The sequence below is a fragment of the Atheta coriaria genome, unplaced genomic scaffold (assembly GCF_025399875.1).
Source record: "Atheta coriaria isolate IRGN ID8LTWV9N9 unplaced genomic scaffold, Caltech_Dcor_3.1 hic_scaffold_9_pilon, whole genome shotgun sequence".
NCBI lineage: Eukaryota > Metazoa > Arthropoda > Insecta > Coleoptera > Staphylinidae > Dalotia > Dalotia coriaria.
In genome coordinates, this window is record NW_027045451.1 from 8,224,382 (window position 1) to 8,250,826 (window position 26,445).

A 26,445-nucleotide genomic window follows, 5' to 3' on the forward strand; every position below is an offset into this window, starting at 1 on the left:
AAGTTATAGATATATTTAACTCTGTCGTCGGGATACTTAACCAATCAATATTTGAACATAACATTTCGAGTGGAGTGGTTCCGTGACTGGTTGTTTTCGAATTTTTCTTCTACATGTATAGAGTATTCTTGTACAGCTTCGTTTTGCCGAACACGAGTAAGAACTAAATAACAAACGGCGAGCAGTAATAGGAATTCTTCGTATTTATGCGGCCGTCGCTTGTTTATGTTATTCTCGCTCGCGGAATAACTTTTATTGCGTTCTATCTCACTTCTTGCTCTTATTGTATCATATAGTTTATGCGATGCATTGTTCGCTGCACGCCCGCCACGCTCCGTTTTGCTCTTTTTCATTCCGCGGCCCTGCGCACAACTCGAAGGGCATCCTGCACACGTACATGCAAAATCAAATCACTATTACTGCACCCAACCTAAACACAACAACAAGTTAAATTAGTTTTTATTTGTTTCAGGTATGTTGAACACTTTACTTCTTTCACCACTGTTTTAAAGTAAGTTGTAATTATAAGAGGAGGTTATGCGTTATATATCGTGTGATGTATGGTAGGCAACCAAACACACACGATTTTAATTCAAATTAATACAAAAGAGGGAGTTGGAGTTGTAAAATGTGCTCACATTAATACAAACTGTATTTACTGGCAGAGAAGATAAATTTTATGAAAAGGAAAGGCCAAACAATGGGGCTTTCAGAGATACGAGAGGGGAGATAAAAAGCGTGAGCCATATATTATTTAAGTTTATTATATCTACGACGAAATTAACTGCTTTAACTCGTTGTGTTGTGCTCTAAACAACACTGAAAGGTTTGTTTTGGAAGGAAATGAGCGATCTTTATCGTAAAATTGAATTTTTTTCAAACTTGCACCAACAAAAAACGAATATATCACTGGGTAAGTTAGTTGAGACTTTAACAATCGCAAAGTTTGTCGATTAATTTGCTTTACAAACGTCTTCTTGATTAAATTTGACGCGTTCAGCAGGGCGACATTATCGTGGAAAGCTCTCGGCGCAACAACTTCATACATTAGTTAACTTCAACTCGCTAGTAATTATTCAATCGAATAGTTTCGAGATTAATTCACGTGATTGTTGAATATTAACTATAATTTACCATCGTTTGCTGCTGCTGCTGGTGGAAGAAAGCACGTTAATGAAGTTGTTTCTTTGCTCTGCTGGATTGTATGTGTATGTGTGGTTGCATAATTAACGAAAAATAATAAAAGGTTTTGTTGCGCCGCGAGAGGAGGGGGCTTAAAGAGGTTGTAATAATCGTGTGTACACAACAGTCGAACAAGCAAAAGCAAAGCCACAGAAAAGAAACTGTAGTCGCGCGCGGAGAGAATGTGAGGAGAGAACAAGCAGTAATTATTCTTAAAAGGCTTTCGGAGTGCGCGAGCAGGACGACGAGCGCATTCCGAGCACGGCTTGGATCGATGGAAGGGCGGATAAGGAACGTGTGAGCCGAGCGCAGTGAGAGAGAGACTGCACTATAAGAAATGGATGCCTTACTAAACAACAAATCAGTATTATCAGGATGATTGATGACGAAAAAACCAATGGCGTATAATTATCTTTGACTTGTTGTTGTTGTTGACTTTTTTCTTTCTTTCAATCTCGCGCGCGCTCTGAAATTCCTCCTGCTATTATTTTCTGTTGGTTTTCTAGTGGTGGATGTACATAATTCGGTTTAGTTCTTGTCGCGCACAATTTATTTAATACTTGGGCTTTGAAAAGTGCACACAGAAACGAGTTTCTTGGCGCTGATGTTATAACAACGCGTCGACACGATCCGGACGGCCCAGACAAAGGTCAACGGTCATTTGAATTATTATTTTCTCATAAAACGTTATATGTATCCATTACTTGTGTGCGTTTGCATCAGTATCATCAGTATCATGGTTCAAGGCTTTCAAAACGATGGAAAAAAATTAATTTTTATACTTTTAATCCTAAGTTATATTATAAATACGAAAAAACGATAATTTAGCCTATTTTGTGTGTTTGTTACGCTTTTACATAAAAATCACCGAACGGATTTTGATAAATTTTGATAGGAACATATTTTTGATCATGGAAATGAATTTAGGCTACTTTTTACCGCTGAAATTTAAGTGGAAGAGTGAAAAATATGGGTTTAAAGTTGTTATGCTGATTTAATCCTATTTCTAGTTATATAATTCGAGTCTAGAGGGCGCTGAATTATATTTTAGCATTTTTCTATTTGTTGTACCACAGTTAGTGTTTGTCTAATTGGGAACTTTTAGTTTTTAGTTTTATGTTTTGTGTTGGCACTCATGACTTTCATTTTTCTCGTCGTCCGCAAGGGTGCGCTGCGCGTGGTATAGACAGCTGTGCTGTAACTTGTCAAAATCACTTCGTCATCGTTCACATTCAAGTTTTACTTTGTTCTGGTAATAAATACGTTTAAAATTGCATTGTGCACATTCAAAATCAACAATACACGTGATATTAAACCTACAAGAAGTGAAAAACACACAATTAATAAGTTTTAGTGATGCTGTGCGTAATAAAAACTATAATTGCAGCTGTCGACTACAAAAAAGTAAGGTTACGTGAGTTTTTACACATTTCAATTATTTTCTACGCTTTTCTAAACAAATTTTATTTATTATCCTACTTTTATATGTTTACTTAAATTAACGTTGACATAAACAACTCAAATTTGCTATCCACAAGTGAAAATTGAGGGCTAAGAGGATGAAAATCAAGTTGAGAGTAAAATGTGTGGTGTGCAGGTATAAAGGTAAAATATATAGTATGGAAGAGTTTCTGGTGCCTTGTTGCTCTGCACTGGCGCGGGCAGAGCGCGGAGGGAATGCGAGGTCAGAGGTGGTTGTTGGTACAATGTTCAACCTCGTGTTCGGGTCATGGACCTTCTTCCTCCTTCGGCCGACCGCAGGATGACTTTACAATATACAAAAGCCGGTCGTGTGTTGCTTCAATTGTGCTTATTGTAAACAATCTATGAGAAATATTGAAATTTATTTCGAGAAACACTGCTCAGATGAAGCGTTCCATAATCATACATAACCTCTTAAAAATTTAAAAGCATCGGAAAGGTAGTTTTTGAGAAAATGTCAAAAAAAATATTAATTTTTAGAAGAAAAAATATTGTTATGAGATAATCGCGGTTGAAAATGCTGTGAGTGAGTAGGCGTTATAGGGGTTTACATGAGATGACAGAAATAGAGTATATTTTAAAATACGAATAACTTTTGAATCATTGGTTTGATTTTGATGAAATTTTCAGGGAATATTCTTGAGGTTATCTAGATCACAAAAATCCCAAAACAAAAAAGTGTCCAATTTGAAAAAAAACACTAACTGTAGTTTAACAAAACGAATTTAATTTAATTTTAAGTTGTTAAGTTCAATAACATCATTATGACTCAGACTTAAACGTTGATTCCGTTTTGCTTGACTTTAAAATGATCGCTAATGATTTATTGTCAGCTGCGATGAGAAAAAACTAAACAAAACAATTCAAAACGAAGAATAATCATTGTTTCCCACTTTTGACACGCGGACTAAACGCTATTCTTGTCCATCTTTTATGTAATTGCTGCAACAGCTTTCGAAATCTCATTTTAAAGTACAAATATTGAATCGGCCGAAGAAGAATTTCGAGACGCAGCAGAGCAGAAACAAGTTTGAAGCATCTGCATCTGAAGTTCTTCTCTATTTCATCTTCGCTGGCCATGATGATGAAGAAGAGCCCTCACGTGGCCCTGCGTCTCGTGATTACCGTTATTATAACGCGTTTTTCGTGTTTGTCATGTCTGATTGAAACTCCACTCCGCGCGCGCGAGTCTCGATTTCTTCGCATTGCCTCCACATCTGTCGAGACACAGCTCGTCATTCATTAATGTTAATTGTAATGTTCGTTATATCCGATGTAAGCGGCGCACTTAACATGTTTTACTTTATGTATTTGTGTTACTTTGCAACGTGTTAATTTCACAAAGCGGAACAATCTCGAAGCAAACAAATCCACTTTAACACAAACACACGAATAAAACGAACGGAGAGAAAAAAAAACAGAAAATCATTGAGATGAGAAGTCATGGTTAAAACTATATTTAAATATGAAGAGTCAATGTTTTTAGTTTTTTTCTATGTTTCTTGGCGTGTGTGTGCGCTTTTCATCGAGTGCGAGTATTTTTAAAACGTTTGAGAAATACGCGCACATAATTTAATAAATATAGGCCACAAAATGCTATAAACATTTCATTTAAAATAAACTCGCAGCTTATTTTTAATTATAACTTTAATTACGAGCCGGCCAGCGTCGAGGTTTGTTTGAGTTTTGCGTTTGGTTTGTTTTTGTAATAATTGTATTTGCGTTTCGGTGCGCATTTTTGTGGTTAGGTTGGCAACACTGCACACACACACTCTACACACTACTTTGTGGTTGTAAAAATTGGTTTTATAAATGTACACATCGTTAAATTACGTCACACTTAATTATAATTATATTGGATATTAGGAGAGGTTGCATGATGTGTGTAATTATTGCGGCATTAATAAATTTTCGTGCATATTTCCCGAAAGATTTATGACACAAGCGTTTATAATTCGATAATTTATGTTTTAATAAATGTTTTTAACAAGTTTCACCATCCAGCGCGGTGGAATCATAATTAATAATAATGCTAGTTTGTTGTAAACAACAATCTATTTATACAAGTTTGTTTTTATTGGCAGTGAGATTTCTTTACAAATGAATAATATTTATTTATAAAGTCACGTCGCACGGTTATATTCAGCGTTAGTCATCGCCATCGAAATGAAAGTTGGCAGCTTCTCAGCGAACTCGGCAAGATACTCGGAAACAAAAATGACAAATATTTATAGTGAAACTATGTGTTTATTCTTTAAATTCTCTTTGTTGTACGACAATTAGTGTCTTTTTTACGTTGCTACTTTTTCGTTTTGTGTTGGCATCCATGACTTTCATTTTTTGCATACACCGCAAGGGTGCGTTGCGTGCGGTGTTGGAAACTGTACTGCAAACTGTCAAAATACTTCGTCATCATCCTTATTTGAGTTTTACTGTGTTTTTGTAATGAATACGTTTAAAATTGTGTTGTGCATAGTCAAAATTGATAATACACGTGTTATTAAACACAGAAATAGTTAAAACACACAATTAACAAGTTTTTGTGGTGCTGTGCGTAATAAAACTATAATATCAGCTGTTAACTTAAAAAGTAAGGTTACGTGAGTTTTACACATTTAAATTATTTTCTACTCTTTTCTTTTTTAAACGAAGTTTGTTTATTATTACTATGCATAATATAATCATCATTGCATTGCTTGTGTACTGAAATTTACTTACAGAAAGAGTTAAATTCTTTTTGTCGTACGACAGTTAGTGTCTTTTTAATTGGGAACTTTTAGTTTTTAGTTTTATGTTTTGTGTTGGCACTCATGACTTTCATTTTCACGTCGTCCGCAAGGGTGCGCTGCGCTAGATATAGACAGCTGTGCTGTAACTTGTCAAAATCACTTCGTCATCGTTCAGATTCAAGTTTTACTTTGTTCTTGTAATAAATACGGTTAAAATTGCTTTGTGCACATTCAAAATCAACAATACAGGTGTTAATAAACCTAGAAACACATAAAAACACACAATTAATAAGTTTTAGTGATGCTGTGCTGTATAAAAACCATAATACCAGCTGTCGTCTACAAAAAAGTAAGGTTACGTGAGTTTTTACACATTTCAATTATTTTCAACTCTTTTCTAAACAAAATTTAGTTTATTTTCCTAAGCGTAATATAATCAACATTGTATGTTTACTTAAATTAACGCCGTATATCCTGACATAAACAAAATTATAACAAAATGCATGAAAATACTCCACACATACTACAAGATTATACATACATATACAGTGTGTTTCCTACATGTGTCGACCATATGTGTGCTCACACACGAATATAGAAGAGATGCGATGCGTGTGAGCTCGCGCTAGTAGCTATTCTCGCAGGACTGGATTCCTGCAGCCTCTTTCAAGGTCGTTCGTTCGTTGGTATGCCCGCCGCACGTTCGTACATCTCTTTATTATCCATCACGGCTGGGAAAACGAACGCACAAGAGACGGCGTGACGCCTGCCATTCGCAAAACCAATAAAACACACTGTATATAAATATAATTATTTCGCAGACTTTTATTGCGCACAACTAGAAAATTAACTGTCCGGGTTTTATAATGTACAATTATTTATTACTTTTCAATCATGGATGGAGTTGGCAGCTATGCAATGATTGAAAAGTAAACTTTCTTATTAATGACTTTAATACCACTCGTAAACAAGGTTGTTTTTCTTGTGATTGTGATTGATGTGTGTGTGGGGCATTTCCTTCGATTTTCAATTATGTGATTCTATTCTATTAACTCGTTAAATCAGCCATAGCTATATCGTTTAGTTTTTCAAATGCCGTGCTAATGTCATTCTTTATACATATCAACGACATTTCAATCATTTCATCGTGCAATCTCTGCATTTCTCGGAGTTATTTTAAGTTGTAAGTGATGTCGTCAAGCGCACGATTCGCATTCTCATGCAACAATGACGCTGTGGACTCTTCTGCGAAGTATTTTTCCCTCGGACAACTTTTGCGTTTACAGTTTACACACACACACATACACAAATGCCTGAACAGGTTTTTCGTGCCCTCCCCTGTTCTTGACAAGCAGTTGGATGCTAGAAGTATCAGACGTGTCGTTGAACTAGATTGGTTTGTGTTGTGTTGGAGGACTGGATGATTTGAATTGCATTATTTTTTAAAGAGTCATACAGATTATTAATATTTGATTCGCCGTGGGTACAGTTTTGGCGTTTGGCTGCGAGGCCCGCCAGAGGATAATATTCGATAAATGTTGACATAGTTGCTGCGGCCGGCGAGCTGCTACTCAAATAGAATTGGCATGTTGGCAAATGTTAACAAATGCGAACGGCCCTGACTCTTAATTATGTCTAATTAAAAGCGTTTAAAGCGTTCTTTTACTGCCCGGCGATAAACTACAATAAAACGACGCTTCGCTTCAAATACGAATTAATATGAATGACAAAACTGGTAAATTATTCTGTTTTTATTCTGGAATGAATGTAATTTTTAAATTGAGAGGTTTTTTCAAGTGGGAACCACGGAAGTGAGAGAATTATATATTTATTAAGCAAAAATATTAATAATACATGGTTTATTGGCAAAATTAGTGGTGTTATGGCATATTACTTCCTTAAAATATGTTTTTTAAAATGTTTTTAACTTAATATACATTATTTATCTTCATAAATAGTGTTATAAATGCGATTTTGTATTTTATGTTTGTTTGTGTCGCTTTAACGTAAAAACCATTCAAGTAATTTTGATGAATTTTGGTGTGTAGATAGCTTTGAGCATGGAAAATAAAATAGGCTACTTGTTGTTGCAAAAAAATTAACTTTAAGGGTGAAAAATAAGGGTTGTAAATTTATATGAACATTTAATCACAGTAATAGTTCTATAACTCAAACATAGGTGACGCTAAAAACTAAAATGATCAATTTTCATGTTTTTTAGATTAAAATCAAGAAGTTTTAGTTTAATAATTACTTAATCTACTTTTTAATAAAATTTAAGCGAGCAAAACATACTTTAATAACATATTGCCCCACTCAGTTGATGTTTATTACGTTAATCTTGCATAACCTCGATTGTGTTATGAAAGTTTCGCAATATTTGCGTGTTTTTCGCCGCAAACGCCAAGAATAACCCACAATTTGTTAACGACTTGATATCAGTCTGATTTACTGATTCAACTACTTCTTCGTCTGCTGCTTTATCTTTATCGCGCCTTGCCAAAAACTCATCATCATATTTATGATGTGTAATTAATAAGTAGGTTGCTTGCTACCACTTGCTTTACTTGCTTTTTGTAAAAATAGTTGTGTTCTTGTTCGCGTTCTTGTTTCCATTAAACAATCCGGAGTAAAATGCAAATTTTACTTGACCCGATTCCGGCCCGAGCGTTATTTACAATTTGATTAAGCGAACAAAAGTTCCGAGATAATATTCAAATCGACAAACGAGCTGCGGAACAATGAGGATAAACGCAAACTTTAGCGTCTTATATTTTCAAAATGAAATTAATATACACACACACATTCACAAGAATACTAGTAGAGATAATAAAGCGCATAATGCATCGTGTAATAATATCGGAATAATGTGCACATTTCGCAATGCACTCTATTGTGTTTACAGCAACAACTCATTACGCCGAAGAAAACCGGCGAGTGCGTGGAATTCCGATTTAAATATTAATCATTCGAGTTCTAATTCCAATTCCGAATGTTGTGTTTTATATTTAATGCTCGTCAATTTTGTTGTAGGTATTTATATAGACTGCTGGTGTCCCACTTTGCGGCCGCGTAAAAATTTATGTTTATTGCTAGTTGTAGATAAAAATAAAATTTATCGCTACGAGCTTGTGTAATTAATAATAATTATTATTGTGTTTTGTTTGTTGCAGGTGAGAAATATTAATTATTTAGACCTGCTACACAGTTAATGGTAAGATTTGCATAAAAAATTATTCATTAACATTTGTCATGTTTATTTTTAGTTTGAAAAATTAGAAAAAATTATATTAGAGTAATAGAATTATGTTTTTATTGTTTGTTTGGTAATTGTGAGTTAATTTTGTAATTAATTACGGTTGTTTGCTAATAATGCAGCTATTATTTGCAATATTGCTGGTTTATTAATCATCACTTACAATACTTACGCGTGCACATGTATTTTGCTATTTTTTAAATTAATGGACGAATTAATTGCACTATTATTTGACGATTCATCGTGAAATGCAACGTTTTAAGTTTGGCACTGCACCAAAATACGAAATTGGCAATTTGTGCTGTGTCAGTTTGTTTATTGTGTTGCCTAACACCCAGCTGGTTGCCTAGCAACGCAATATAATAAAAACAGTCACTATAGCAATAATTACATTACATCTAGTAATTATTTATCTTAGATTACTCGCTTCTTTTCACACTGTCACTGCACACTGTTTTCCGTACATGTGCGCATGCGCGTTTTCTCTCTAGCGCACACACAACTCGACGGGTCAAGATGAACAAGTTTTGTAATATGCCAATTGAATTATTTGTTATTTATTACTTTATTTCAAGCAAGTTGCTAATGAATTGCAAATTGAAATGTAATGGGAATGTTATTTTTAATTGCGTCGCTGATGTAACGAGTCAATTTATCAAATTATTTTTATTTCAACTCCACAAACAAAAATATTTCGCGATGACGACTAATAAAGAATAAAGTGAAAGTTGCATTTTTAAGACTTGCGATTTGTAATGAGCATGAGTTTGATTATCGACGTCAAAATGATTGTACAGGCGCAGGTTAACAATAAGTAATTTATCTACGACTGTGGCGTGTTTCTACCGTTTGTTTTCTGCATTTCAAATATGTATAAAAATATTGCAACACTCTTTCCACCGCGTGTGGTAACCAGTTATATAAGCGCACATTTTAATAATGTAGTGGTATTTTATTAGCTTTAATAAAATTGCAAAAACATTTATAATGTCAGCATAATACTTAGCATGGAAATATTTCGATCGAAAACAAGTTTTAGATTTTTAATATTTTACTATTCATGTAATAATATTGATGGTATGTGTTCATTTTTATGTCACAATGGGGCAATAAAACGTTTTTTGCCCCAGGGATGTAAAATATGTAGTATTAAATAGAATTTTTATGTTTGTGGCGCTTTCACGGCTAAACTACTGAAGATATTTTGATGAATTTTGGTATAATGATAGATAAGATTTTGGAAAAAGACATTGACTACTTATTGTTGCAAAAATAAAATTTTTAAAGGGTAAAAAGGGGGTTGAAAGTTTAAATAGACAATTAAATATAGTTTTAGTGCAGTAGTTCAAACATAGGTGGCGCTAGCTAGCATATATATGAATTAAATTAATAACTATTACATTATTCACATATCTAGATCACTTTTATGATTCTAACCTTGAAAATGAAATAAATTCCCGGTTTACATATCACTTGGTTTAATAATATCATGGATGCTGCACTGCAAGTGATGGAAATTCAAAATTAATCAGGTCTCATTAATCACCCGGCACACATGCGCGCGCGTCGGCAAACAATGCATCACACACGTGCGTGTTGTGTGCGGCTGTAGCTGTGTGTTTGTACGCGAATTTCTATTTGGTTATTTATTTCGTTATTTCGAAACAATGGAGCCAGCCCAGCCGCGGCGCGCTGTAATTAAATTTATTTATATGATTGATTAACGGTAATTACTCATTATAATGTTACAACTAATTGCCGGCTTGAAATATCGCTCCGCCGAAACGTCACACGGTGCGATACAGAATGGAATCAGTGTTGGTGTGCGCGTTGTGTGTGCATGTGCAATAATTATTCTGCGCTGCATAATGACAACGCATAAATTTGCACCGAATTCAGGCTCGTATTCTAACAAAACACTTTGTATTGCAAATTAAAGTTATTGTTATTAATGTTTTTGTCTCTTTCGGAGAGAAATTGTATTTTACATAGCAAAAGTGAACAACAGGAAATTATAGGCATCAGAAATGGTAATAATGCTCTTTAGCGCCCTCTAGTTTGGAATTATATAACTAATATTATGATACAATGTTCATATCAATTTTAATCCCGTATTTTACACTCTTCTCGATATTTTCTTGCGGCAAAAAGTAGTCTATATCATTTTCCTTGGTCAAAACTATCTTCACACCTAAATTTTTCAAAATTGATTGAATCGTTTTGGCGTGAAAACAACACAAACATACAAAAAACTTGAATTCCCATTGAAATTTTTACCGAAAATCATTTAATATGCTTTATTTTACTGAGCCTGTTATATATTCACCACTCTACGACTGAGAAATTGATTTTCCTTTCAAGGTTTATGAATATATATACGTGAATTTTAAGTTGAATTTTAGTGCCGCGAATCTGAAATTACAGAAAACAAACAAAATGCATAACAACGAAAAGAATATACTGCTGCAACAAGCGCGCTCTCGCACAAAAGCCATATACACACGCTTTATAAGTACTCTGTGCGCTTTTAAAACAACTTTTCGCATTAAACTTTAGTTACTTTAAGTTTAGAGACGAGACCTGCAGCCACTCTTGCATTCAGCGCGACGAGGAAGAAAAGATACGCGCGCGCTCGCGAAACGATTTTATAATAACCGAACAAAGCAAACTCAAATAAAGTTGCTTTACTTTAATAATTGAAAATGCTGCGTTTAAAGAAAGTATCGGGCCGAAATTTGAAACAGAATTTCGATTCCTGCCTTTTTTTATCCCTGCGCGTTTGAAATGTGCCCTTTTCATAGCCCTTTGGCTTATGACTTTATTTTAACGACGATCACCACGACATTAACATTGCACGCTGGCGTTCGGTATCTTGTCCAGTCATGCGTTAACCATAAATCTCGGCGATAATTGGATTTCTTTAATGATATGGAAATTTTAATTGCGTTTCCGAATACGACGCGAAAAGAAAAGGGATTTACGGAATTCCGAAAATGGTAGCACGGATAAAATCGCCTGCTTAATAAACAACTATTATTTTCTTATTATTATTATTAATAATATTAATAATATTGTTGTTTTTGTTGCGTGTGTTTACCAGTAATGCTATTTGATGAAGTGAATTGAGGATAATACGAGGTATAACGAAATCGGTTTGAAGATGATCCAACGTTTTGTAATCTAATTAAAATTTAACGATTCCCCGAGGAGTGAAGCCTCTCAAGCGAGTGGGAGGAATTGGGGATGGCGCGAAAGGGGCGATTGATATTGATTCCCTACGTCGTGCGGCGCAGTTGCGTATTAGGTCATCGTACACTTCCGTTACGTTTTCCTCCACTTAATGCTAAATCAATAAAGTTCATAAGTTCATTGCATACGCCACTGAGACTTCATTTTTCACGTTTTGATTAAATTTCTATTTGGTACATTTTAAGCATTTTTATTGTCAAAAAAAAAAGAAATAGGAACATGCTTCATAATAATGTTTTAATTGCTCGTAAACTATTGTAATTAAGGGTATTTTTTAAAATATGTTTTGTTGGCTATGTAAGGGTCTTTCTGTAGGTAGAAAACTGGTTTGTTATCTCAATTAGTTTCGGAGTTATTTCGAGTTGTGACGGAAAAGGCAAAGTTATAAAATTTTTCGCGGATTTTTTGTTTCGTCTTGAAATAATAAATTATCTATATCCTTATAAGTGTTTTGTTATGGTACATTTACTAGTTCATTTGCTGGTCTTTCCAAAAAAACCAACAGCATTTCTTTATATGTTTTACTTACCCAGTTATTGCGCTTTTAATTATCTGAGTTAAGTGGCGCAACAATGCTATTCCCAGTTTAGTTATAGTTTTTGTTATTTATTAATAACTCGGAAAGTAAAAGGTGGAAAATTATGATTTTTTAAATATAAACTCACAATTAAATTGTACGTCAAATACAATAAAGATTTTTTTATTATAATTTTTATATAAAACGTTATAAACAATTAAACTTTAACTTTAAAATTTTTATTAACTTGACACAAATTTGCTTCTAAATAACAACAAAAAAATTATTTTAAATAAAATTTTATATATTTATATCAAGAATTTAATACTAAACAAATTTCTGAAAGAATTATTTTAAAAAGTTGATTAGTTTTTGAATAATTAATTAAAAACTATCAAACTATTTGCCTCGTCCATTTACTACACCCATTAAAATAATTATCTGTACATAAACATGTAAACCCCACTCATGCAGCCCGCATAAATACCTACTTAATACTTAAATTAACAAGTAAATGCTAATTAAATTAATTTTTAAACTTTTAATTAGAAATTAAAGTTTGTTCGCTTTTAATTTAATTTCAAAATAAATTCCAAACCGATGTAGGTATATATTTTTTTGCGTACACATTAAATGTATACAGCTAGTCTTAAAATACACGAATGACTATGTAAATTACACAATCGTGTAATGCAGTATACCGGGTGTGGCGCGAAACACATTTAAATGCACATAATAAATAAGTAATAGCAGAGAGGAGGAAAACAAGCACGAGGTATTTGATGGATTAATGGCTTTTTCTAAATTAGGTTGGCAAACTCATTATACCCAACTACCGTTTGAATTGTACTCGTACTCGGCATTCTTCGCCGTCTTATTGCCGCGCTATCCTTTTCGGTCCGGCTGATTTACTGATTCCGGCGTCGGCCATTCCTACCAACGAGTTGTATGTGGATTGTGGAGGTTTTCATACAATTCGCTTCCCGCATTACCACTGCTACAGATCTATCTAATATACACAAATATGTTAGCGCATATTTCTCTTTCTTTTTCGCGTCTATCTGGCGTGTATCGCGCCGAGAATGGAGGCACAATTTGACGGCGCTCGAAAATGCCTCGCCGGAGCATTTAATAGTTACTTTCTACTGTATTTATTTACTCAATTATTTATTTATATTTAAAACGTCGCCGGCGAACGCTAAACGAATGCTAAATTGATCCACTTTCACTTTTTACTTCTTTTTCGTCGCAGGCTTGTGGGAGAATTTATGCTCTTGCATCGTTGTTTATTATTTTTGTGAATCAAAAAACAAAACAAACGAAAGTTGTTTGCGCGCGCGCGAATTTCTAGCGCTATCTCAAATGCATCTTGACAAGTAGGACATTAATTAATTAACTGTGTACGTGGATGTAAATTGCATGTAAAATTATGACAACGATTATAATTAAAACCAGTCGTTTGTTACTTTCAGTAGACTCGGACATAAATATGGACATTGTATAATCACGACGAGAATTATAGTTATTTCCAAGAAATTGTTTAATAATTAATAAATAATTAAAAATTAATACACTATGAAATATTTTAATAATTTTTTCTATTTATAAACACTTTTTTGCAATTTGTGTAATTGATTCTTTAATTGTTTATAACTTTATGTACATTCATCAGATTGTTGAAATTTGTACATAGCTGATATAGAATTAAATTTAAAATCAATTCATGGAAGAATTATCATTCCAGCTTAATTAGTTTATGAATAATCGCTCATTAAATGTTAAATCAGCTGTACTTTCGCTGTCCGAACGCTAATATAATTGAAGAATGACAATTCAGTGTTGCAGTTATTTATTAATTACTCGCAAACTAATCAATATACATCATAAATTTTATTAAAAATTTTGTTCATAATAAATTCCGAATCTACAAATACAAATTTATACAATTTTTTAATTTTTTTAAATTGTATTTATTGTTTTTTCCATAAAAAATTTATAACTTTCTATTCAATTATCAGATCAATACAATTTATACATATCTTTTGCAAAATTTAATTCTTAATCAACTCCTGAAAGAATTGTCATTCTACCTCAATTAGTTTATCAATTATCACTCTATAATTAAAACAAACGAACTTGGTTTACAAAGCCCCCTACTGACTACAAAAATAGAAATAACTGTAACAGTTACTCATCAATTACGCAAAAACCAATAAACATGCATAAATAATTGTTGTTATAAATTATTTCTGCATCTATCTATGCAAATATTTATTTTTAACTGTTTTTGTTAATAATTTATTGCAATATTTGTGTACATTTCACAAATTTTTCAAATTATATCTTTAATTGTTTATAATTTTCTCTACAATCATCATATCGAGAAAATATACGCCTCGTTTAACTAGAATTTAATTCCAAATCGATTCCAGGAAGACCCATCATTCTATTTCGATTGGTTTATGAATAATCAATTAATAATTATTACAAATCAACTGTGGTTTCATAGCCCGTACTGTTACTTGAGAATTACAATGTAATACTACAGTTATTCATCAATTACTCGAAAACCAATAAACCGGTTTTAATGATTTCTGCAGAAATCTGTATAGCATTAAATTCTGATTCGTAATTTCTAGATATTATACTGATAACAGTTTTGTGAATAAATTTACAATCCAATTTGTATCAATTTAACGATTTTTCCAAAATTCCAACTTTAATTATCAATAATTCTTTATTAAATTATTTTAACAACAAAAATCTTTCACTGGAACATACACAATTTAATTAACTATTAATTCATGCAGGAGTAAACATTTTTGTTGAGTTAATTACGAAATAAATTACGAAAAGTATAATTAACGAATTATAATGATCTTTGCCTAATAATGTTAGCGTGACTATATTCAAATGAGCATAAATACATTGCAAGCCATTTATTCGCCTTATTTGTCAAAGCAAACTGGTTGCACGCTCGTTAAACTTGGCGTTCAATGCGTTTTTCGCGCGCTAATTTATGAATCGACACCGAGCGCCTCCGAGCACTTGACTTTAATTGTAAATTAGCACTCATTGATTTTTCAGCACGTTTCGTAACATGTATTAACGACGATTTGTTTATTAGCTAGCGCGAATCTGTGAATCTCAATTTAGTTACATGTCGTTGCGAGTAATTTCATTTCGCTTAATTCGCTGACAATTACAACACAAATTGCATCGTTCTGGCAACAAATTTCAAGGTGTTCGTATATTACCTGCACTGATAGTTAGTATGCATTATTATTGCTTTGGATACAGGGCGCGCAGCGAAAACAAATTTACCACTGGCCATTATCTGGCGCAGATGGATTTTCGTTCTCTTTGAAGTGTCTCAATTTTCTTTCCATTTTACATCGCGTTTCATCTTTTTGATGCATGCGGGCGCAATTCCTCTTGACATTTTTCTCTTGATATCGTTTCAAATAAAATTTTCGAGCGAGGGAGAATAATACGCAGAGTAAAAGGTCGCACAGAATCTAATCGCGGAAACATCACACACACACACACAAGCGCATACATGCGGACATTTTACACACATAGAAGTACAATCTCCGGGAATAAAACCAGAAAAGAGTATCGAAAACCGAAAGCAAGCTTCGTGCTCTCTTTCCGCGCGTAAGTCAGCAGGAAACAAAGAAATGAGAAAATCTTTAATGCATGACGCATCCTCGAGTTTATACATCTTTTATGGATGGGAGTAAAATAAAGCCGATTACAAATGCGATAAATATATATGTATCGAATAAATAATATAGCCATCTGATGAAAATGTAAAGTTATAGAATGTAAATGGAAAGGGATGCAGATTATTGTTTTGGATATTTAATTACATATGATAGGAGATATGCCAAAAAAAATCACAAATGAAATGAATCAGCGTATTTCATATTATCTCATCAATAAATGTTTCATTCAGGCTCCATCCCGTGACTAAAGCCTGTGACTAAAATACTTTAGTCACGGTTTTGGTGTCCGTGTGAAAAGTGTACCACTTGGGAAGTAGAAAAAAGTTATTTTTTTAGCGTTCAGCAACAGTCAACATCAAAAACTAGTGAAGAAAATCATGAAATCTTTCTTAATCCCTACTAATATTATAAATGCGAAAGTCCTGATGTTTGTTACAATTTCACGTAAATACTACTTAACCGATCATCATGAAAATTTGTACACATATTCTTAGTGGTCCCCGAATAGTTATAGGCTACTTTTTATTTAATAAAAAAAATTATTTTTTAAATAAAATTAAGAAATTGTTTAGCCAATAATACCTCTGCATCTGGCTATTTGAGTACTTTAACGCCATCTAGCATTCCAGCAATGAAGCTCAAACCTATGTACCTACTATAGTACCATCACACTGTATTACCGACAGCTACGTCAACATCAAATCCAATTGACTACACTATGGAGACTGTACACTATACTTCCATAGACTATACTTTCAGCCATTTTAAACTTCCCGCCATTCTACTTCATTGTTACTTCTTCTGTGACTACAGATGCGTACGGAAGCAACTTCATTATTTTAGATATTCGCGAGCGAAGCCTCGGGTTAAAGCTAGTTGGTAATAAAACATGGAAAAAATAAAGAAAAAAGAGTGGAAATGCAAAATTCAACCGTTTTATTTGCTTTTTTTAAATTTTTTTCTTATTTCTTTTCTTTATTTTTTTATGCAAAAAAGGCAACAAGTCGTGATATTGTATAACAATTAAATACATTATGCATTCGTCTGACACGCGTACTAACCTCAAAACTATAACTCGCCGCTCGGTTACTAGTATTTCGACCCTTCTTCTTTTTTTCTTCTTTGAAACCTGTTCCTCTGAAGAACCACATGTTCCACGACAAGGCCACACAGTCATATCGGCTGTTCACAAACTGGTAAACGTTCTTTTGACTTGTAAACCTTTTGCTGTACATTATATACCTTATAAACCTTTGAAGTTTCAAGTTCTTCTAAAAGTTGTGTGTGATACAAATTTAAAATCAGAATAGGTACGGCACATGGCATGTGAACTGTTGTTTTTTTTGGACTTGTGTTAGGAGTGACCTAACACACTACCAAATCGAAATTTAGACCGAAATGCAGTTTGAAGCGTCGCCATATTGAATAATAAAGCCCCAACTGGTGGACGCGAATGAAACAAAACGAAATCGACTAAATGGGAAATAAACTAAAGCGAAATAAAAGGCGCGCATCAGCGCCGAGATAAGATCGACGACAGCACAATGGAAGTTGCCTCTCAGGAGAATGAATTCGAAATTCGCATTGTTCCGAATAAAAATGGATTCTTTTCATGTTGCCAGCCCATCCTTTTTCCTCCTTTCTTCGAATGCACTTTTGCCTCCTTTTTGCCTTGCTTTGCTTCCCTTTCATTGCGCGCTGCATTCATTATTACTAACATTATTGTGTTTTCAGTGTTTTATTTTATATTTTTTTTCTTCAAAACTTTTTTCTTCTCCAACTCGGTTTTGTTTCGTAGTTTTGAAACCCTTTGTCTTGCTGTCTTATTATCCGTTTGGGAGATAATAACGAGAGTATAATAAAAGTCATCACGGCAATGACTGTAGCGTTTCAACTCTATCTCTGTATATGCGCGCATAGATACATAGTGCTCACAAATGTTTCCGTCTTGTTTACAGGTATGTTGCATTCCTGCGTCGAATTCAATTTAGAAAACCTATCTATAGTTGTGGACGTGACTGCGGTCAGGTAAGTGAGCAACAATTTATTGTGGTGACACTCGAACGGAGAAAAATTTGCATTTTTAACGCGTTTTGTGCCTGATATAGGTTGTTAATTAAATAATTCATCTTTTGGCTGGCATTTACAAGGCTCATAAAAATTGATTTATGGTAATTGACACGAATTTTAGATTATATTATAAATGTGAATGTTTGTGTCGCTTTCACGTAAAAATCACTCAACGAATTTTGATATTTGGTATAGAAATATTTATAATCAAGCAAAATAAAATAGGCTGCTTTTTGTTGCAAAATATTATCTATAAGGGCGTAAAATAAGGGCTGAAAGTTTATATGTAGATTTATTCACATTATAGTTATATAATTCAAAATAGATGGCGTTAAAATGTATTATTAACATTTTTCATGCCTTTAAATTAAAATTTGATATTTTTATTTATTATAATACTACAATTTAAATTTCTAAACATCAACATCAATCTCAAAACGTAATTTAGTTAATAATATGTGTGTGTTTTGGTCGAGAACTTCCAACTTATAGACATTATGTATTTCCGTTTCGTGTTTTCAAGGAAAATGAACTCATAACTCATCGCCAGAAACGACAGTGCACGAACGTCGCCGTCGTGAAATACGCATTTAACGTTCCAATTTATATTCAAATTTTAATACTCGTTGTGTGTGCCATGCGTGGTTTACGGCCATTTTTATTGCGTAATTTGTGTACATAAAAGATTTTCTTGTTGCTGTTGCGTTTGCTTTATTTTTACAACCGCCGCCGCCAACAACACAACTATAACGACTGAATTTTAGCATTTGCAGTACGTGCGGCGCACAAATGAAGTGTGGGGCGGTGATTATATTGAAAAGCACTTGTACTTGAAATATCGAAGTGATCGCCTGCTTGCAATGCAAACATTGTGTGTTGTGTGTATTATAATGGAAAACGTCCGCAGAACAACAAAAAAGCAGCACACATGCGTGTAAAACAAACACGCGTCCTGTCCTCGAAATTCACATTTCTCCCATCTCTCTTCTTGTGTGTGTGTTTGGTGAATATTGTTGAATGTTGTACGATGAATATTACAAGCATTACAATATGCGCCATTGTGTCGTGCGCACTCACACACGTATTACACGGCCACTCATCGTCGGAGAGTGCATAATAAATGCCGGATAATCAAAAGCAAAGAATGAGAAAATGCAAAGTGGTGCACATGTCGCTCCCGGGCGTATGGTATACATCATGTACGAGGGGGATTCCCCCGAAATTTGTTGGCGGATGGCAATCGATGCGATTGGCGTGTCGATTGTTCTCGTTTGATTAATGTTTGCATGACGGAAAGGTTGATTTATAACGAGACGTGATTAATTCTTTTGGTAATTGTGCTTTTAAGTGTATAGAATTGATTAATTTTTGTGTGAGCGCATTTTTTAATATATAAAATATAATCAATTTATGATAACAATATTTTTTTCTGCGGTTTTGAAGCACAAAAAGTGGTTCTTGACATACGGAGGGCAAAGGGCGTAACTAAAGTACTTTAGCCACGGGCTTTAGTCACGGGGTGGAGCTTGCGCTTGCGCATTGGCCTCCAAACAAAGATTTAAGACAAACGAGTTTCCAATTCGCATTTTTTTAGATAAACAAGCAAAAAACTTGAAAATTTGAAATTTTTAGTGGAAAATCCCTTAATCTTGAGTTTCTCTGCTATTTTTATAAACAAAATACATTCATTTATTTTAAATATAACTGTGATATCAACAAAAATATTAAATTGGCAAATATTCTGTAAACATGAGAAAATAATTCCAAATATCATGTAAACATGGACTTTAAGACTTAACATGTTTTCACAAAGCAAGGAAAAACAATTCTTCGTGTTTCAACTAATATTGTTGTGAAACCCGTTGTGAAATTAAAATTCCAGAACATATTCATTGGAAAAAATACTTCAAGAAACAGCAAAACTAATAAAAATGGGTTTTTACTCACAATAAATCTAGGAAAAACAAGAAAATGCGAATGAAAAGCATGTGACACATGAATCAAGTTGACGTCGCCGGCCGACGTTTGCACATAAATATCCAACATTTGTAACTCCCGACGTCGGCCATGTTCCGATGTTCGACGCAGCGCTAGAAAGATTCGGAGCGACATGAAATTATTCAATTTCGTTAATGGAATGTCTAAATAAGGAACGACATGATAATAACTCGTGTCGTGTGCCTCGCGAGCACCAACAACATCCAACTTTATATTTTAACGCTGCCTGCTTTTATTTATTTACTCTCTGCTTTTCTACTTGCGCTGAAAATTACATTATACTATTATTACAGTTTCAGTTCCAACTTTTGTTGATTTGCGCGCGCGCAAGGTCACGAACATATTTAATATCATTTCTATGATTACAACCTTGCTGTGTTGCGCACCTTTTGTCCGTCACCTTTCGCGTTCGATTCAATTCAAATCAAATGCAAATGACAAACAAACACAATACACACACAGCACAACGCTTTCATCTCTAATGGTATTTAAACAAAAAACCGATAAGCTAATATAATAAGCTAAGTACATACGAAAACAAACGCCGAACAGTTATTTAACAAACATTCGTGGCGTGCGCATTCTTTCGGAAACATTTGAATAATTTACAGTTTACTTTTTCCCAACTTGAATTATGTATGCCAACAATTAATTTTAATTTATGCGGTTGGTAGTTGGGTAATATTGCTTCTTCCTGCGATGCATTAAATTCTGTTTTATAATCTGATGTTACTTTTTGTATTTTTAAACAAAGTTTACTTAAAAATACAATCATTTTAGGCGTATTTAACATACAAAAATGATAAATGTGAAAGTATGTATGTTTGAACTCGTTTTCCGCCTAAACTACTCAACAAATTTTTATGAATTTTTGTATAAATATAGATTATACTTTGGAAAAAGACATAGGATACTTTTTATCGCAAAAATTTATCATTAAAGGGGTTAAAATGGGGTTGAAAGTTTATACATGTCATAAATCATAGTTATAATTACGTAATATGAACCTAGATGGCGTTGTATTGAAGATTAATGAAATCCTTTTCTGTATTATAAAATTTATTGTATATTAGCTGATAGTATATCACGAATTGAATTATTTATCACACATGGAAATGTCGTACATAAACGAAGTCATAAATTCAGCCACGGCGCGCCGCACAGATGATGAAAAATGAAATATGAAACAAAAGTTAATTACGTTATTATAAATGACTTTAATAACCTACTTTTCCGAGCGTCCATTAAGTGCGCGCGCGCCGTCTCTGTCGGCCGCGACGTGCTCGAAGCGAATTAGCCGGCTCTGATATTGTGATATTATATATTTTCGAAAAGCAAACCGAATCAAACCGGCTACTACGAATCACTAATGCAACTTGTATAAAAGTTGCCCGAATAGAGTGAATCAACTTTGGCCGAGCAATAAATAACGAAAGTATGAGAACGAAATGAAAGAAGTTACCAGTGGTTCGGGGGGCGAAAAACAAATTTATTTTATAAATCATATCTTTATGGGCCTCGTTTTGTATTGTTTCCATTCATTTCGGCTCGTTTCTTGCGCCGAAACAAAGTTTTATCTTCCGTTTTATTGTCGTCACAATTTGAATAACACTTTATTTATGGCAATGTTTTGTCCGCGCGCGCGCGCGTTATTGCCGCGTAAATCTCTGCGCTCCACATCTGCATAATTCGCGAATTTTCAGCCGCCACCCCCGCCCGCGCGCGCAAGTTTCACCAAAAAGAGTTAAAGTTAATATTTTAATCCAATTTCTTTTGCGCGGTGGAAATTTGTATTTTTAGTCGGTTTACGACCGGCGAAGTTTACGCGTAGCACAGCAGCAGTGTTGCCGCGCGCTGCTTTTTATTTCATTCCATTTGCCGTGGAGAGCTCCGTAGCAGCAATCCGAAAAAGCCTTGACCCAAATACCGCCAAACATATTTTAAATTATTATTAGAAATTTCTCGTTTAGCATTCGGAATGAAATAAATTCTGTAGAAATATATACACGACGTAATAGCGTAAACGCTGTGTGTGATACTTAGTTAATTTATGCTCGTTTACGGAAGTCGCCTAGATTGCTAGCTGCCGCTGGTCGACGACTTCCGGAAAGCGTTTTTCTTGTGTTCATTTCGGGAAGCAATTGAATTCAAATTTCTTATTTTCTTGGGCGTGTGGATAGTTTTTCGTGTGTGTGTTGGTTTTGTTTTCTTGATTCGAATCTTCCTGCCGCCGCCTTCGTCTTTGTGTGTAATTTCCTCGGGGAATTTTCATTAAATTCTTACGTTTCGCAATTCCCGCTTGGCGAATCTCAATTTGTATCGCGCGCTTTTTTCATTCCATGGTGGATTGATTTCGTTTTTACAATTTTTAACTTTATAACAACAACGCCATCTATTTATCATAGCGGAAAATATTGTACTAAACATGGCAATAACGCTATTTGTTCTTTTTGTTGGTTATCAGTTGTTTAGTTGTGTTAAATTGAGTAAAATTAAAACATAAGTAGAAAAATTGATAATAAACTATCAAATGAGTTGTGTTTAGTTGCTGTGGAATGCAAACAGAACTATAAATTGTGAGTTATTATTCAGGAACTGAACCTAACCTCAAAATAGACGCACCTAAAGATTCCGTTAAATAAACAAAGTAAAATGTGATATTCTCGTGCGTTGATGAAAATGAAGTTAATATTAAATCTCTGTGTTATGAAACAAACAAATACAGTTAACCCAATTCCTGTAAACTTTCTTCATCGTGAACGCAATATAATTTAATACATTTTCTTGCCACTAGATGGCTGATATTGTATAATATACGAATTATTTTCTGCAATTTCTGCCTCCAATCGATAATATCGAGAATTGCGGAAGCAAACAATTAAGCGAGGTCAATAATTTCGGCAGTAACGTAAACCCGGGGGCAAAACGAAATTGCATGTAATTAAATGTCTGGGATGCCTTCGCTCAACTCCACTTCTGACATTTATCGCGCAAAATTCGGTTTCGTAACTCAATTTGCGTTTCGCTATCTGTGCCACAGTTTTGATTAGCGTCCATTCTATGCGCGCGCGCAAACAATGCGCATAAATAACGAATCAAGAACATATTAATTAACGGCCATTATTATAAAGTAGTGCTTTGTGGATGGTGATGGCAAAGGTTTGTTAGTTATTAGTAGTCGCGAGTGCGTTGCGTCATGATCGCGTCTCTCGTGCGCACGCGCATTGAAACGCACCATGTTTCGACTCCCCCACGTCACGACGTCTTGCTGCGTTGCCTGCCTGGCTTGCTAATGAATGGGAAACAAAAATTTAATTTATAATCGTTTTAATGATGATTGAGTGGCGTTGTTGGTAAAGTTGCTGCATGTGTATAGTATGTGAATAGTATGTGAGTTGGAATAGAGGAGACAATTATGAAGAATTATGGAGCATTATGAGGAATTATTAAGAGTATTAAGAATTTATATTGACACGTAATTACAGGTTGTTTCGGTTGGGTCGGTGCACGATGTAGTGGTGTGGTTTTTTATTTTTAGTTTTCGTATTGCGTGTGTGTGTTGTGTTTTGTTTTAGTTTTAATTTAATGTTACACAAGGTAACAAGCGCTTCGGACGAGAAAACTAACTGTTTTGAGATCGATAAGAGCGGGTATTTCTCACATTTCTCACGTGCACGCATTAAAAAACCAGTTGTAAAATGAAAAGTGCTAATTTACTCACTCGCCATCTACAGGTTCATAAAAATAACATTAAAATACATACAAAGTTTATTTTTAACACTCAGTATAGTTTATTATAAGCGTTTTAAGTCTTTAATTTTTTTTTCAAAGGAATGTTATGCTTTAATGTGGATAGATTTACATTTTAAGCTTAGTTTTTCACACAAATGACAAAAGATGCTTTTGTATAAAATAATTTATATGCAGCAGAAGATTTATCTCCGAGATTAATTCGCTTTTGAAGTTAACTTCAACCGGGTAAATGTTAATTAAGCGAAGTTTTGTGATAATTACTGTGAATTTAGCCATGTCTAATGACACATGCAAAAGGGTTATAATGCAATTTTTAACATTCCACATTCCACACATGGCCTTGAAGATCTTTTTGTGTGGTTTTACACAGAACTATCTGCTGTGAAGCTGTTTCAGCAGTTTTAGTTCTCTGCACCCCCTGCGCACAACCCGCAAACAACTTCATTCTTAATGAGATTTTCCCGGATCCATAAATTTCGCAGGCCTATTATGGGCGCGCGTAACCTCAGCTTCACCCGAACATGCCTCATTCCGAAACATTAATTTCATTGCTAAACACTCGGCCGTAAATTATAAAATAATGAAGCAGCCCTCAGCTTCAGCCCTCCGAAATGTGTGCAAATGTTCAAAATACTGACTAAAACTGATATTATAAACTAATTGTGTTGTATACTCGCAGGCGCATTAGGTGATTACAATGATTATTCGATATTTACAGTTAATCATAAATTACTCAAAGTGTAATCAACTTAGGGCAATGATTTATGGATAAATCTATTGAGGATTAAGTTCTGGATCTAATTATTGAAAAATTATGATTATAATCGTTTATAATCATGAATTATTGAACAATTTTGCATTTATTTGATTTGAAAAGTTTAATTGTTAATAACTTTCTGTGTAATAATGTTATTCATAAATTTTTTGAAGAATTTGACCTTTAATTAAGTGGAAAATTGATTTTTTAATTAATATTTATTTAATTACTAATGGTTTCCAAGATATTAGATATTAATTAGCTTTAAGTATTAATTAATAACTGAAATTAAGCTTCTTACCTAGCTTATATTTTGCATGAAACTGTTCAATGTTAAAATCTGAATTAATCAACATGCGCATCAAATTAAAATCAGTATTATAATAAAAGTTACAGTCAAATTTACGATTGTGCCAATTGAATTTTGAATTATTACTAATTTCAACTTTAATTGCCCATAACTTTTGACACAATAAACTAATCTATAAAATCTTTTCAAAATTGGATGTAGAATTTAATCAGGAATATAGTTATGTTTAAATAATTATTATATCGCATATAGTTTTTGAGTTATCCATTGAAAACTATAATTATTCTGGTATTTATTGTGTTGCCAAATATCGCAACATAGGATTACCTTAGACACGTAATATTAATAATAATAATAATAATAAACTCATTCCTTTATTTGTACTTACTATTATTATTATTATATTTTGCACAAACTTTTTAATCATTAAAAGTCCATTACAAAAGTGATTAAATTCCTATTAGGCGCGCTCGACATCGCCGTGTGCGCGAACGAGAGAAGACAAAATGACGACGTCCATTATTTCCTTGAATATTTAATTATCTCGCCTCTCCTCCACCTCTCCGCTCGGCTTTAATCTACATCCCATCACTGTGTGCCTGCATTAAAACACAATGTAATGCAATAAGCAATAATACTCGGGCGAATACATTAAACTTTAGAGCATTACCAGCGAATTTACGGCGTTATCGCACTTTGGAACTTATTTGGCAAACAAAACAACTGCCACAACAACAACACGAAGAGAAAAAACGCGCGGCGCGCGCGCAGTTTGGTTGATTGGAGTGCGCGCGGACACGCTGTATGTTGGAAATAATTAATTCTCATTGTTCCACTTGTTCCAAATGCACAATCGCATTAGAATTTCGAATTAAATCGGAATGATTGAAATTCCACGCTTGAGAGAACCGAACTGAGTGTTCGGCATACGAGCGGAGCGGCAACGTTGCAAACTTTCAACTTGTCAGTTCTAGGAAATGTCATAATTACTTTTGTTTATCAAATGTTATGTCTGAGCAGATATTCAAAATGTTTTTGTAATCATATTTGCTATTTAACTAGGTTTTAACGTTTAAAAGTAATTTATTTTAGATTCTTTTATATTTTAATAATTTACGAAAGTCATTTCCGTTGTTTTTTTATTTATTTCTGTTACAGCGACAATTTTAAGCGTTTTATTTCATTTTTATTAGTTGGTTATTAACAACAGAAAGGCGCACGAACAAACCACGGCAATTAAAAGCGACGAAACGTTGTAGACAGGAAAGAATGAAAGAAAATTAAGCAACTTTTCCCATTTCTCTTCGCCCGTTCTTTTCGTCTCAAGTAGTTTAAGTTTAACTTTGTCCATCAAACTTTTCTTCTTCGTTTTTTCGTGGAGATCAAGAAAAAGCAACTCAAAACTTATCGAAAA

At 33.8% G+C, this 26,445-nt stretch overlaps 1 protein-coding gene across 5 annotated transcripts in view; it reads left to right on the forward strand.

Moving 5' to 3' along the window:
• The window catches only part of LOC135798322 (TOX high mobility group box family member 4-like), a 59,835-nt gene that overhangs the window by 10,545 nt on the left and 22,845 nt on the right, over positions 1-26,445 (forward strand). For 4 of the 5 annotated variants that reach the window (XR_010549689.1, XR_010549690.1, XM_065311131.1 and 1 more), the window contains one exon: positions 18,102-18,171. The exons of the other annotated variant lie outside the window; for it this stretch is intronic. Coding sequence is in view for 2 of the 4 variants with exons in the window: in XM_065311131.1 (XP_065167203.1) it covers positions 18,102-18,171 (70 nt within the window). In the remaining 2 variants the exon portion in view is untranslated. The remainder of the gene's footprint in view (positions 1-18,101; positions 18,172-26,445) is intronic. 5 annotated transcript variants of the gene reach the window in all.